We start from the raw sequence: 15271 nt of genomic DNA, 5'->3' as shown, positions 1-15271 counted from the left end.
GAGTTATGGCACAGAGATTGAAGCCATGTGAAGGTTTTCAGCCCTGCCAGCCTCAGGCCTCTCAAGTGGCAACTGCTTGTAAACCAAACAAATATTTCGTATTACCAGTTGCTGTTCCTTCATGATATTTGCTCAGACCTCATTTCTAGAAGAATAATGATTCTTAACCAAAAAAAAAGGAATGAGCTTCCTTCCCCTTTCTTATTTAAAACAGCACTCCGGCAGAAAGGCCAAATCCATCTATTACAATTCAACACAGGGCAAGACGCTTTAACATATGTCAGAGCCTTGCATATTTACAAATCGCGGTTTTAAAAGTCAAAGCAAACCAGATTTGCAATCTGATATATCATTTGGGATCTGTAACAGTCCCTAACTGTGTCATTGCAAACCGAGGCCTCCTTCACATCTTTGTCTGCTGATGAGAGAGTTCAGGCCAACATCTAATTTTATCTCCATCCATTATTTTTTGGCAAATGTTTTTTAAAAATTCTCCACAGTTCCCTTCAAATGTCAGTTCACGCATACCTTTAGATATAACAATAACATATATATTTATACATTGAAATTCAATTTTCTACTCCTATTCATCAGCTTGTTTTCCTTCTTCCTATTACACTCCCTTCTATCTCCATCTCCTCCTTCTACCTTCTTACTCCTCTCCTCCGTCTACTTCTATTTTTTAAAAAAGAATTTTTTATTTTTTTTCTCTCCATTCACAATACAATTAAAAATACCAATACCAAGTTGCTTTACATTGAGTCAACTTTACAAATTATGGTATGTGCGAACCAATGCTGCCTCCTTAACTTTTAACATCTGGATAAAAAATAGCTGCTCAATTTCTTATGTTGTACAAAACTGCTATTAGCTAAAACCTCCTTTAGGCTGTTCCATATTTTAAGTATCTCAAGCTGATTAGGCTGTAAAGTTTCAAGTTTCTTCATATCTCTTTTATATCAATTTTCACGTATGTTCAAAAACCCTCCATCTACTTCTTTCCACTCCTTTTCTTCTCCCTTCTTCTTTCTATTTCCTCTTCCTCCCTCTTAGCTTTTCCCCGAGTGCCTCATCCTAATTCATCTTGTATTTAACAGACTGAAAGTATTTCCAAAACTTTTAAACTAATGGTGCTTTTCCTAAAATCATTATTTTATCTCATTTCTATGTGCATAATTTCTTGGTCTAGGTATATGTTGCCAATATAATGCTACTACTTCCTAGCTTGATTTTGTCTCCTGGGTCAATATCTCCATCCAATTTGAAGCACACTTGGCGTTCAGCTCAACTAATCTTAAAGTCTTTTGAAGAGGCAGAACTGAACTCTTTGCACCCATGATGTGCTCAAGTTTACAAATGGTAATGGGATCAGAGTTCAGCCTTCCAATTTCCTATGTCACTATTATTTTTCAAAATCTCATTGGAAATTGGGGTGCAGGTGCCCATCGCTGATCTAAATGACTGGAAAGGGCTTGACTAACAAAATTGACAGTTATGTTTTCATTAACTTCTACAGAATTAATGTCACATTTCAGGGACATTTTTCATGTGTTTGCTTACATGTTTTACCCGGGACTGAAAAATTGCTTATGTGTTTTACCCGGGACTAAAAAATCCTGTTGAGTCAAGGGATTCAGTGGTAAATGACTGCAGTGATAAATATCCAGGTATGGATAGATGTTTGTGGTAGAGCAGGGGTGTCAAACTCAAGGCCCGTGGGTAGCATCCAGCCCACAGAGTGCTTAGATCCATAGGACCAGATTATCTCCGAGACCGTCTTCTGCCGCACGAATCCCAGCATCCAGTGAGGTCCCACAGAGTTGGTCTCCTCAGGGTCCCATCAACCAATGCCGGCTGGTGGGATCTAGGGGAAGAGCCTTATTTGTGGGGGGGCGGCCCTCTGGAATCAGCTCCCCCCGGAGATTCGCATTGGCCCCACCCTCCTTGCCTTCCGAAAGAGTTTAAAAATCATCTTTGTTGCCAGGCCTGGGATCATTAGATCTTTTCCCCTGACCAACGAGTGTTTTTAGTCTGATTTATTGAGTGAATGTTAATGAATGTTTTAAAGTTAGAATTTTTTAAGATATGTAATTATATTAATTGGATCAATTGTATTATTATGTCTTTTGTATATGCTGTGAGCCCCCCGCGAGTCTTCGGAGAGGGGCGGCATACAAATCCAATTAGATCCGGCCTATGGGACCGCAGTAGAAACAGCAAAGGACTGGCCCATGGTGCCTCTGCCAGAAAAAACAGAGCTGGGCCTTGGGCGGGTTCCTCTTATCTTCCTACCAGTGCACTGCATGCACATCACAAGGATTCATGCAAGCGTCCCCTTGTGCAATTTTGCTTCCACGCATGCACAGAGGGATGACTTCCTTTCTGCACATGCTCAGAGAGCAAAAAAACCCCACCGAAAATTAGGGGGGAAAAGATGGTGCCATGCACAAACTGGCAACGCACAAAGCATTGGAGCCTTTGCGCACAAATTGCACAATTGGTGGGCCACTACCAGAGTGGTGCCCCAGGGCACACAGGTAGTAACCCATCTCTGAACTGGGCCCTCCCAAGATACAGAGCACTCAGGCCACCACCGATGCCCCCAACACAGGTCATGAGCTGGCCACGCCCACCCTGGTAGCACGCCCAGCCAGCCCTTCCCACCGTGGTCAAACAGAACCCTGATCTGGCCCTCAACAAAATGAGCTGGGGTGGCACAGCAGGTAGAGTGCTGTAATGCAGGCCACTGAAGCTGACTGTAGATCTGTAGGTCAGCGGTTCAGATCTCATCACCGGCTCAAGGTTGACTCAGCCTTCCATCCTTCCGAGGTGGGTAAAATGAGGACCCCAATTGTGGGGGCAATATGCTGGCTCTGTTACAAAGTGCTATTGCTAACATGTTGTAAGCTGCCCTGAGTCTAAGGAGAAGGGCGGCATAAAAATTGAATGAATGAATGAATGAATGAATGAATGAATAAAATCTAGTTTGACACCCCTGAAGTAGAGTATAAAAGTTAACATGACAGAAAATAACCCATCTTTAATTCCTTCCTGCTTTTTTTCAGTCTACCCTGGGTTTTGTTGCTCTGGTGATCAGCACGTTCCACACCTTAACTTACGGCTGGACGAGAGCCTTCGATGAAAACCAGTACAAGTTTTACCTGCCTCCCACTTTCACCCTCACTCTCCTGGTACCCTGCACCATCATCCTAGCTAAGCTCTTTTTCAACTTTCCTTGTATGAGCCAAAGACTGCAACGCATCAGGAGTGGGTGGGAGCGGAGCAGGTATGTCAAGTTCACGTTGCCGAGAGCGTCGGGGGAATTTTCCAGTGGAGAAAGCAGCAGCACTGTGTGATGCTGATGAACCTCTGTTTCCATTACAATTGTGAAGAAGCATTATGATTCTGGTTTTTATTGTGTGCATTTTTAAAAAAGAAAAAAAAAGCTTATTTGGGGTCATTAAATGGTGGGCGATATCTTATTCCAGGAGAAAGTTATCAAACAGAGTAACATTGAGAATACACTGATAATTTCCTAGGGCAGTGATGGTGAACCACAGGTGGCACGCAGAGCCATATCTGCTGGCACTTGAGCTGTTGCATGTGTGTGCCAGCCAGCTGATTTTTCGTTTGCACAGAGGCTCTGGGAGGGTGTTTTTTGTTTTCAGAGAGCCTCTGGAGGAATGGGGGAGGGCATTTTTACCCTCCCCTGGCTCTAGGGAAGCCTTTGGAGCCTGGGGAAGGTGAAACACGAGCCTGCTGGGCCCACCAGAAGTTGGGAAACAGGCTGTTTCTAGACTCCAGAGGGCCTCTAGGTGGCGGGGGAAGCTGTTTTTGCCCTCCCCAGGCACTGAATTATGGGTGTGGGCACTTGTGCATGTGTGATAGCACACGCCCACGCTCTTTTGGCCCCCGAGGAAAAAAAGTTTCACCATCATTGTTCTAGGGTACAAAAAAGGTTGCCTTAAAAACATCAGTGCAGAATTTTCACTTAGACCATTGACATATATGTAAGGAAACACAAGCATTCTGCTTCTTCAATACAGGGAAAACACAACTTTAGAAAAATTTTGTTTTTCACTGATATACCAGTCTAATTTTTTTTCAATCAGGCTGCAATCAGACACACACTCATGAATATCATTTGGACTCCTTTCTGAGCAGATTATTTTAGCTGCTTCCACAGAACATTTAGCGTGCTGACAGATTAGCTAAGAAGATTCTCTAGCAAACAAAAAATGTTTAAGTTCTGTGAAACTGACTTTCAGCTGTACCCAGCCCCTTATCCATCAAACGATGAGAAGTAATTCTCATAAATAACAAACATCTAGTTATTAAAGAGAACACTTTAATTCACAGGAGAAGGGAGAATCAACTGTATTACCTAGAAGTTAGTCAACAGCTGTCAGGAAGGGTTATTTTAAATACCCTACAGCTACTGTGTTTTAATTCCTTCCACTTGTTTCCAAACTTTTTCAGCATAGTGTTATTTCTATATACAACATAATAGGGGCAAAGACGCTTTGGGGCTACAATATTGGCCATTATGGAGATAGAATTAAATATTTTACCTATGTACACACAGCTGCAACATATAACATTTGTCACATTTCTCTTACATGGAAAAGTTCACACATAGGTTAACTGAATCTTCTGAGTGAATGCAACTATAAGTATGCCACAGATTCAAGCTGGTATCCAATTTGTAGTCTGGGGGCCACTCGTATACCCTGGGGTGTGGGGCAGGATGCAAGGAAGGACGTTTCTTCCATCTATTTCAAAATCTAGGGAGATCACCAGGTCTCCTAATATGTTGGCATACTTGCACAGAACATCGTGAGCTTTATGATATCATAATCTGACGGCAATCCAAGATTGGTTCTTGTTCTCTTGCACGCACACACACACACACACAATTGAGATTCTACAGAGGCCAAGTTGTCCACATTACAGTGGCCTTGAAAAGCATTTAATGACATAGTAAATCCACATAAAGGATAATTTGGGAACGGCTGCTCTAGAGCAGCAGCCTTTTAGCGCGTCAATCAGTTAGATAAAATGGACTTTGGATTCCTTTTATAATTAGTATTAGCAAAAGCTTCCGTTCCAAAGAGTTGGTCTTCAGATGTGCAGTATCTCTGTTAAAACACATTGTAGTTAGGCCATTCTGAATGTTTTGTTCTGCATCTTTACCTACTAGCTCTATCGTTCTCTTATTTCTTCATTGTTTCAGCCATGGGGTAACATAGAATGAAAGGCTTGCTTTTCCTGAATAGTTTGGGTAAACTGCTTAAATTTAGAACTTGGGTGGCTTGAGGGCTATCCTTTCCTCAGTTATCCATGGCAGCACTGAACAAATGAGGACAGAAACTGCCCAAAGAAGATAAAGCTTGGCCTATAAACTGGGCAAGTGGCAGAAACTGTATACCTCTACTTACGAACTTAATTCATTCCGTGACCAGGTTCTTAAATAGAAAAGTTTGTAAGAAGAAGTAATTTTTCTCATAAGAATCAATGTAAAAGCAAATAATGTGTGCGATTGGGAAAACCACAGGAAGGGTGGAGGCCCTGTTTCCTCCCAGGAGATTCCTAGAGAGGCCCCACAGAAACTTCTCCCTGCCTTTTCCGGCCCTGTTTCCTCCCAGGAGATTCGTAGAGAGGCCCCACAGAGGCTTCTCCCTGCCTTTTCCGATTACAGTTTCAGAGGCTCGGGTTTGTAAGTGGAAAATGGTTCTTGAGAAGAAAAAATATTGTATTGGCAACCTATTGGCATATACAATGAAAGATAAAGTTAAGATAGGCAGGTAGCTACATTTAACAGATTTAAATTTAACAAATAAAATATAGGTGACATCTTACAAGTCTGAAGAATGAAAAGCATTCCAATGCTCTCTTACTGCACATAGACATTGTTATTAATTGATGGCTGTGCACCCACCCAGCCTCTGCATTACAATGCCAGTTCTTCATATATAGTAGTTTTAGTTTCAGTGTGAACTTTAAAAGAATAGGCAATATAACGCAATAGAACAAAACATTTGCAATTGGTGTATAATCCAAAGAAAAATCATAAGGTGCTTTTACAGAGCGGTTGCGTACTCCAAAGCATCTTTTTTTAATATGACTTAAACCTACTGAATAGTGCAACTACAAAGAATTTGCCAAATCTTTCAATTCCGAAAGCATGCAATGATCCAATGAAGAACTTGGCTGTACTGTAGACACATTTGGAGCTGGATGTGCTTGCTTCCAGATTTTGAAGTTGGGAACCGAGTCCCATTGACAAACAACTTGGCTTGGGTCACACACATCACTCAAGTAAGATAATAATTATATAAATATATATAGAATATTTGGCTTAGTTTCATATAATCACATTTGTTGAACGAACATGGTAAAAAAGCTGACTTAGAGGTGAATGGACTATTGAGATTTAGGTGAGTTCACAGAAACCTATTGACCTGCTGGATCCACAAACCCTTGTAGGGTGGCATTTATCTATCCCAGCATCTATTTTACACATGGAGTCTGTCTGCCATAAGTGATACATAAGTCTAAGTGCCATTGCTATGCAAGGTTGGAACACAGATACATAGTATTTCTTACATTACCAAACAAAATTCTGCTCAGGTTGGCAGCGTTTAAACAAAAAGTGATGCAGCAAAGATTTTCAGGTAACTGCAGAAATTGGTCCCGAGCCATCATTCCCATGAAAGCTGGCAATAAGAAATGTAATTTCTGCAATTATTTCAGAAGCTCGGCATGGCTCTTGACTGGAAATAACTGCAAAGTAGCCATTGGAATCGGCTGTGTATCTTTTCTTTACCTATTATTTCAATCTGGTTCTTGTCTGCCTGCATCTGGGATGCTAGCCCATAACCATAGTGACCGCAATAGTTTTCCAAAATGTTCGGAACACCCATTTTTAGAAATGGACCATTATAATTGTGAATAGCTTTGGTTTTCCCGCCAATAAGAGTGTATGCAACATTGGGTTTGTGTTAGTTATTTGGTGTTTTCTGTAACAGCATTTGAATTTGAGTAACCAAAATGAATCTCGGTCGTTTTGACTGCAGATCTTTGTTAACGTATTTTTTTAATAATGTCTGGGCCAAGTTTACTGCCAAAAATATTGCGATCCAAATGGTACGAACAAGCAGAGAGTGATCTGAATGAAGTGGAATTGGGTTGCGACAAAAAATTTGTAATGGATGATGAAGAACCCACCACTGCTGCTGATTCTGACATCAGCGATGATGAAGCTCCCAATGAAATTGATGACCAGATACAATCTATGTCATGCAATAATTTATATGGCAAGAACAAATTCAAATGGTCTTCTTCTGCAACTTTTGGAAGCAATAGATCCATAATCGCTATTCACAATACTGTTCTGCAATTACCTGGACTTCTGCCAGCAGCTAGAAGCGCCATCATTCTGTAAACCAATATAAAAATTACAGCAAAAATATTCCAGTTCAAAGATAGCTATTTTTTTCAAAGGTTATTTATATTTAGGCAGGAATTTAGATGGACGATCTTTATCAGAGGAGGACTGCAAATTTTCCAAGCCTACTCAATCTGTATTGAGATTAGCCAAACCTCTATTTCGTACTAATAGAAATATAACCACTGATAACTGGTTTAGTTTGATCAAGGGTGGGTTATAAATTACCTGGCTGCCGGTTCTCTTCCTCCTGTGCTGCATGGCTGTGCTGGCTCATGCATGTGCAGTGCAGAAAATTCACCCACAATTCATCCAAAAAAGCCAAAACCAAGATAGTGCATGCGCAATGCCAGAAACTCAGCTTTTGCAGAAAAAAATCCCCCCCCTACAATTTTTTTTTTAAAAAAGATGGTGGCATCCACGGGCCGACGCAAAACCAGCTCAATGACATCATCAGTGGTTTGCTACTGGTTCTATAGAACCAGTGAGAATCAGGAGGAACCCAACTCTGAGTTCTATTGAGGTAGTTTGTGAATTAAGAGATAGACATTTGATTAATGTAGGGACTCTGAAAAAAAATAAAGCTGAAATTCCTTATTTCTTCCACATTGAAGGAAAGCTATTGGCTCTTACATCTACTCTTTACAACAGAAATAACCCTCTGGTCATAGAAAAATCATACAGTATGTTTATTATCTTCAATACATCATAATGAATACACCGATCCTGATAGCAACAAACCTAAAATTATTGCTTACTACAACAGTAATAAAGGAGTTATTGATTCATTGGACCAAAAGCATGCCGTATATTCCAGTGGGAGGTGTATCAGAAGATAGCCTATGGCAATATTTTTCAGAATACTGGCTATTAGTTCAGTAAATTCTTTCATCCTTTACAATTGTTACGGTAACACCAGTAAGAAAATAACCTGGTTCAACTTTGTCAAACAATTAGCAGAAAAATTGGTTAAAGATGAAATGATAAGGCTGGATAGACAAATGCCAAGAGAATTGACGTCTTCAAACCGAAAAATTCTGCAATTAGAGGAAATGCCACAAGACCAAAATTTAGATAAACCTCAAAAAAAAAAAAAGGAACATGTACTATGTGATCCAAAATTAAAAGTAAAAACTTTTCATTTGTGTTATACTTGTAAAATCCAATATGTAAGGAATGCCGTAAAAGACTGCAAACATTGCAGTGACTAAATTCATTATTATATTTGTGTTTCTCAATTTATAAAATTTGTTAATTTGATCAATAAATGGTTTAGGTTTAGGTTTAGGTTTATTGGATTTATATGCCGCCCCTCTCCGCAAACTCGGGGCCGCTCACAACAATAATAAAAAACAGTACAGTACACAATACCAAATCCAATGCCCACCCATCCAGTTCCAATTTAAATTAATAATCTCATAAAAAACAGTATATATAAAAAACAGGCACACAGTCAATCAATCAACAAAACAACATGGGCAAGGAAAATTTAAACTCTATAAAGTAAATTTAACAACATACCCCACCTATTATTTTCATAAAGAAAGTTGTATGAGCGGTCATTATGACCTCTTGTCTGTTAATAGCCTAGCCAAATTAGTATGTCTGTGGTTAAGGGCTAGAAACAACTTACATTTGGACTGTGACATTTTGAATTTCTAAATAAAGTGTGTTCCGTGCCACAGTAGCTAAGCCAGTTTTAAATCTCCTTTGAGGAGCTTTCTCGCCAATATAACTAATGAGTAGTATGAAAGGTTATGCTTATATATTAGGGCTCTGCAAAAGTTCCAGAGCGTAGGCGTGGCCTGCGCACAGCTTGACATCCCTGGCCTAAAATAATGACCAAGAAAACAGTGCAAGGATTGGTCACTTTGACCCTGATGCCTAGAAATGATGTGGCAGCCTGCAGCCTAGCAGATGTCTGTTTCTATCAAATAGGGCAAAAATCCTTCTTAAACAGGCAAGGCAGGCCAGGCCTCTTGCATACAGTGTATATAAGATATACAATCTTGGCAAGTACAGTTTAATAGATCATTTATCTCTATTATCCAAAGATGCCTATACAGTTTATTAGATTAGTAGTTGATGCTTGCCAAGAACATCACATGTAAATGTCGCAAAGCTTCAGAATTGTTTTCGCTTTTGTGAAACATTCCTGTCTGCATGAAGCATTTTAAAAGTGACTTTGATTTTGTTAAACAAACCAGCCATGTTCTCTTTCCTCTCTCCTTCCCTCTTCCTCCTCTCTCCTTTCTCTCTCTCATCACAATAGGAAACACAACCTCTTTGTAAATACTTTCTGCATTTTTAACCAATTACTATTGGGACGGAAAGTTTTGTGTAATAATGCTCGCTTGAAGATTATTTTTATATTTATATTCTGTATGAATATCTGCTGCAAAACTTAAAAAAAATGGCAACATACTGCCTATATCAATATTTTTCTGCACTGCCTAATTTGTGCCTTGGGGATTGTAAAGTTACTGGTGGACATTTTATTATTCCTGTTATCATATTGTAAAAAAAATGTAATCAGGATGTATTTATGAACTGATGCAAAGAACCTGTTCTCTCTCTCTCTCTCTTTTCTTATTTGCAGTAAAAGACTATTTCTAGATCTCCTTTTCATTTTATCCTAGTTTTTCAAACTTGGGGGAAAGGGGGGAAGGGCTCTGAAGATATCTCGGAAGTTGCAAAGTTTTGGGGGGGAAATGGAATTTGAGCTTTTTTTCTAAAGTCGGTTGAAAATTTCTGCTTAAGGCAGAAAGGGACTTAATAAAAGAATGGAATAAACTGAATGCTTCTGTTCTGCCAGCGTGTTTCAACCATCCGTAATTACAGGGTAATTAGTCCAGGAAGACACACACCACACGATAAAAGGAAAACCCAAAGGTTTTTATAAACAGAAAAACAGAAACAGCTCCCTTTTTAAATGTCAAAGGGATTTTCTGGTACACAAAAGGCACAGGTTAAATGCAATCCAATTGCTCACCCAATAACTGGGAAATTGAGTCCAATTCTAAAGTCCAGAGAGTCCCCACACAATCTTGAACAGCACAAAAACCACAATCTTGACGAAACAATGAATCAGATAAACTGCCATGAGGCTAAAACACCAAGCTGCACTTTTATCTGTGGCACTAATTACAGCAGCCCCACCCAACCACAAGTGGCCTCATTTTCTCTTGTAATAATCCTTCAGTTGTTGTCTCCTATGCATCACTCTATGCATGCGTGGATGTGTCATTAATTCTTGTTCAGAATCCAGGGATGATACAGATGATTGATCTCCTCCTGGGCTGTCTGCCAAACTCCCCTCTTCCCTGTCACTCACTTTTCCTTGGTCAGAGGAGGCTTCATCGGCAGTTTCCATCGGGAGCAAAACAGGCCTGCAGCATGTGGATGTTTCCCCCACATCCACCTGCACATTCCTTGGGGCAGGAGCTGGGCCAGAGCTAACCACAACAGCTTCTGGCAGGGGATTGTCCTTGGTCCACATAATATTTTTGAGAACCAAAGCAGATTGCGTTGGCCCACTTTAATGACCATTTAGGAAAGAGTCATTCTTCAATATTTACTGCCAATGTATTGTTCTGTCTAAGCGAAGAGCCCTCCAAGAAATAGGTCCACACACATTTTAATCATATATTTTCTAACAGTTAATAGCAGAAAGGATAACTGTAAAAATTTACCAGCAAAAGCAAGGAATCAGTCCATGGCAATTATTGGCTATTAATTACAGTCTCAGGCTGAGAGCCAAAAACTCCCCAAATAGTTTTTCTTTGATCTGGTCCTAATTACCATGACTCTCAATGACTTGGCAGGAAGCCCAGAAATACAAACTGAAGCATCTACTTTTGTAATTTCCCAGAAATAATCCACAATCATGATTGTCTCAGCTTTGTCCCATTGTTGAACGTTGTCGTCCACGATAGTTCATGAGAAACATCCTTATACAGTATAGCCAAAAGACGTGCGCACGTGTTCTGTAGAGCTATTCACACATAGATCTCTTCCTCCTCAGCTATTCCTGTCTACTAATAGTTCTGTGCACCTTTGCATCAAGAAGAGGCTCTTCCTCTTTTCCTGAGTCACTCATGGGCACCTCTGGAGGTGCAATAGGTCTCTGGAGATACAACAGGTCCTGATTGACTTTCAGCCTCTGATTGCACATCCTCTCTGACTTTCTCGCTATCAGACTTGGGTACCAAATAACTGGCCTAGGATACAGAGTCAGCCTTCTCCAGGTCCCATCCGCCAAACAATGTCAGTTGGCGGGACCTCGGGGAAGAGCCTTCTCTGTGGCAGCTCCAACCCTGTGGAATCAATTGCCCCCAGAGATTTGTACTATCTCCTCTCTGCCAGTCTTCCGAAAAGCCATCAAGACCTGGCTTTTCCGGCAGGCCTAGAATTAGATTGATTGCAAGTGTGCATGTTTTTTTTAATGATGTTGTTTTTATCACATTGATTTTATTGTTTCATTTTTTTATTGCTTTTTTACTATTGTTGTATTTATGACTGGTGTTAGCTGCTCTGAGTCCGTTTTGGAATGAGCAGCATATAAATACAATAAATACATACATACATACATACGTACATACATACATACATACATACATACACATACATACAGATTATCTCAGGGACCACCTTCTGTTGCACGAATCCCAGCGACCAGTTAGGTCCCACAGAGTGGGCCTTCTCCGGGTCCCGTCAACTAAACAATGTCATTTGGCGGGACCCAGGGGAAGAGCCTTCTCTGTGGCGGCCCTGGCGCTTTGGAACCAACTCCCCCCAGAGATTAGAATTGCCCCCACCCTCCTTCATAAGCTTCTTAAAACCCACCTCTGCCGTCAGACATGAGGGAACTGAGATATTCTTTCCCCCTTGGCCTTACAATTTACGCATGGTATGTTTGTATATCTGTTTGGTTTTATAAGGGTTTTTTTAGTTGTTTAGTATTGGATTGTTACGTGCTGTTTTTTGTCACTGTTGTTAGCCGCCCCGAGTCTGCAGAGAGGGGCGGCATACAAATCCAATAAATAAATAAAATACATACGTACGTACGTACGTACGTACGTACGTACGTACATACATACATACATACATACATACATACCAAAACACACTGCTCTCTCGACCCTCAGAATCCATGATCAGCTGAGCAGGAGGCAGACAGGCCTCAACCTATATATTAGAACTAGTAGAGGGAAATGGCAATATGTCATATTCAAGATCCATCATTTTAATTTTAAACAATTACCTCAAAAGAACCCAAAACATCAGAGATTCCCTTGGTTAAAGGGCATGGGATTTTAGTGAGTTATTTGGCAGCTGTTCTGTTTTTTTAACGAGTTTGTTTTAAATTCAGGCAACAAAACGTAATCTCTGCAGATAAAGCTTATACAGGTAGTCCTTCACTTATGACCACAATTGAGCCCAAAATTTCTGTTACTAAGTGAGGCATTTGTTCAGTGAGTTTACACTCAACAATCATAAGTGTGAAAAATGGCCATAAGTCACTTTTTTCAGTGCTGTCGTAACTTCGAACGGTCACTAAATGAACCGTTGTAAGTCAAGGACTAACTATAACATTCCCTAGATATCTGGACTGGAATGTTAGCAATTGCATGAGATTTAAATTGTATGGGATTTAAAGGACCATATTTTTGGTCCAGCATTAAGACAACTCTCACCAACAATTCTATTGGGCAAATACAAAGAACTTTAATTATTTGGAATCCTTTTGAGTATCGAAGGAATTTATATATGCAATTTAAAAGTTTACATTGACTACATTTATTCAAAAGTAGCACTCCAATTAATTTTGAAGCAAAATCAAATCAGAGACATGCAAACTAATATATTTTCTTCAAAATAATGGTGCCAAGGCATGCTCCCTGGAAAATGTGCACATTAAGCCTTAAACATTTTTAAGCATGATATGATAATATGGTAGTAAATGACATGACTATTTAAATATCTGAAGAAATCAAGTTCACAACAGATCATATAGAGACAACTGTCCTACCTGATATTCATAGGCTTACATTCATTTTTATATTAATTGCAATTCAAGATTGCATGCATTTTTTAAAAAAATATAGAGCATACATGTTTTTACTCAGCAGCTTTTGGTACCTCTCTAAATACTCAGTGTATATTTTTCCCCACTCCTACATGAAAGAAAAGCTGTGCTGACACCTTGTGGTTTATGTTGAAGGTAAAATCCACTACAGTACTTTGTTCTAGCATTTGTGTAAAGTGAACTGCTATTTCAAGGTAGTGTATTTCTTGTAGAAAGCGCCTGTTGTGAATAAACCGGGTGCTTGGTAATAACCAAGTGACTCCCAAGAATTACAGATGAACAGAGTTGGAAGGGATCTTGTAGTTCATCTAATCCAGTGTTTCCCAACCTTGGCAACTTGAAGATATCTGGACTTCAACTCCCAGAATTCCCCAGCCAGCAAACGCTGGCTGGGGAATTTTGGGAGTTGAAGTCCAGATATCTTCAAGTTGCCAAGGTTGGGAAACACTGATCTAATCTAATCTTCCGCCCAAGCAAGAGCCCCTACACCATTTTTGACAAATGGCACTCCAATCTCTTCTTCAAAGCCTCCAGTGATGAAGCTCCCATAACTTCTGAAGGCAAACTGTTCCATTGTTCTCACTGTCAGAAAGCTCCTCCTTATTTCTAAGTTGAATCTCTCCTTGATCAGTTTCCATCCATTATTCCTTGTCTGGCCCTCAGGTGCCTTAGAAAATAACTTGACCCCCTCCTCTCTGTGGCAGTCCCTCAAATATTGGAACAATGCTATCATGTCTCCCTTGGTCCTTCTCTTCACTTAGACTAGCCATGCCCAGTTCCTGTAATAATTCTTCATATGTTTTAATCTTCAGTCTCTAATCATCCTGGTTGCTCTCTTCTGCACTTTTTCTAGAGTCTCAACACCTTTTTTATAGTGTGGTGACCAAAACTGGATGCAGTTATTGCTCTGGCGTTCAGCCCTGGGAATAACCCGGTGCTCTTTATGAAACAGCAATATTAACACTTCCCTTTGAGTTGGTTCCTAATGTTTTTCAACACAGGCCAGCCCAACTAAATCATCAGGCAGAAAGTGAAGTAAGGCAACCCATCTTCCGAAGAAAGTTAACACGTCGGAGGCAGCATCTTTTCATACTGAAATGAATTTTGTCCAGTGACTCTGAACATAATCCAAGCCATTGTTATATCCTTAAAAGAAGAGCAGCAGAAATGACAAGCATTCGTTCTTGACCATATTGGTACAGAACAGTTAAAGCAAAAGGACTCAGTTAATAGCACAGATTAGATTAGATTAGATTAGATTTATTGGATTTATATGCCGCCCCTTTCCATAGACTCGGGGCGGCTCACAACAATGGTAAACAATACATAATAACAAATCTAATATTTAGCAATCTAAATTACAGTTTTAAGTTAAAAAATCCAAAAGAACTCCAATATATAAATAACAAGCACACAATCGAATCATACACAGAAACTACATGGGCAAGGGGGAGATGTTTCAATTGCATTCTGATACCAAATCTCATCATAGTTTACCATACCACAGTGACCATATCTCATAAATCACAGTGGGCATCTCTTATGAATACACCAAAGAAAGTTTTACCCAGCCAGAAATCAAAGGAAATGAAAGATATTACTTGGTGATTAGAAACTGTTAGATGCCCACTCTGCAAAATGACAATTGGTGAGTTATTTTTCTCCTTTCTACAGGTTTAACACTATATAAACAACTCTTTGGCACTCTGCCTCATTTATTAAAAGCAACATAAACC

At 39.9% G+C, this 15271-nt stretch overlaps 1 protein-coding gene across 2 annotated transcripts in view; it reads left to right on the top strand.

Moving 5' to 3' along the window:
• STEAP3 (STEAP3 metalloreductase) overlaps window positions 1-3397 on the top strand; it is a 33535-nt gene extending 30138 nt beyond the window's left edge. For both annotated transcript variants that reach the window (XM_070730965.1, XM_070730974.1), the window contains exon 5: window positions 3066-3397. In XM_070730965.1, coding sequence (XP_070587066.1) covers window positions 3066-3356 — 291 coding nt within the window. In that variant the 3' untranslated portion in view covers window positions 3357-3397. The remainder of the gene's footprint in view (window positions 1-3065) is intronic.
• The last annotated feature ends 11874 nt before the right edge of the window (window positions 3398-15271 follow it).

The sequence above is a fragment of the Erythrolamprus reginae genome, chromosome 1, assembly GCF_031021105.1.
Source record: "Erythrolamprus reginae isolate rEryReg1 chromosome 1, rEryReg1.hap1, whole genome shotgun sequence".
Taxonomy (NCBI): Eukaryota; Metazoa; Chordata; class Lepidosauria; order Squamata; family Dipsadidae; genus Erythrolamprus; species Erythrolamprus reginae.
The sequence above is the reverse complement of the archived record's forward strand: the minus strand, read 5'-3'. Positions and strand labels throughout refer to the sequence as shown.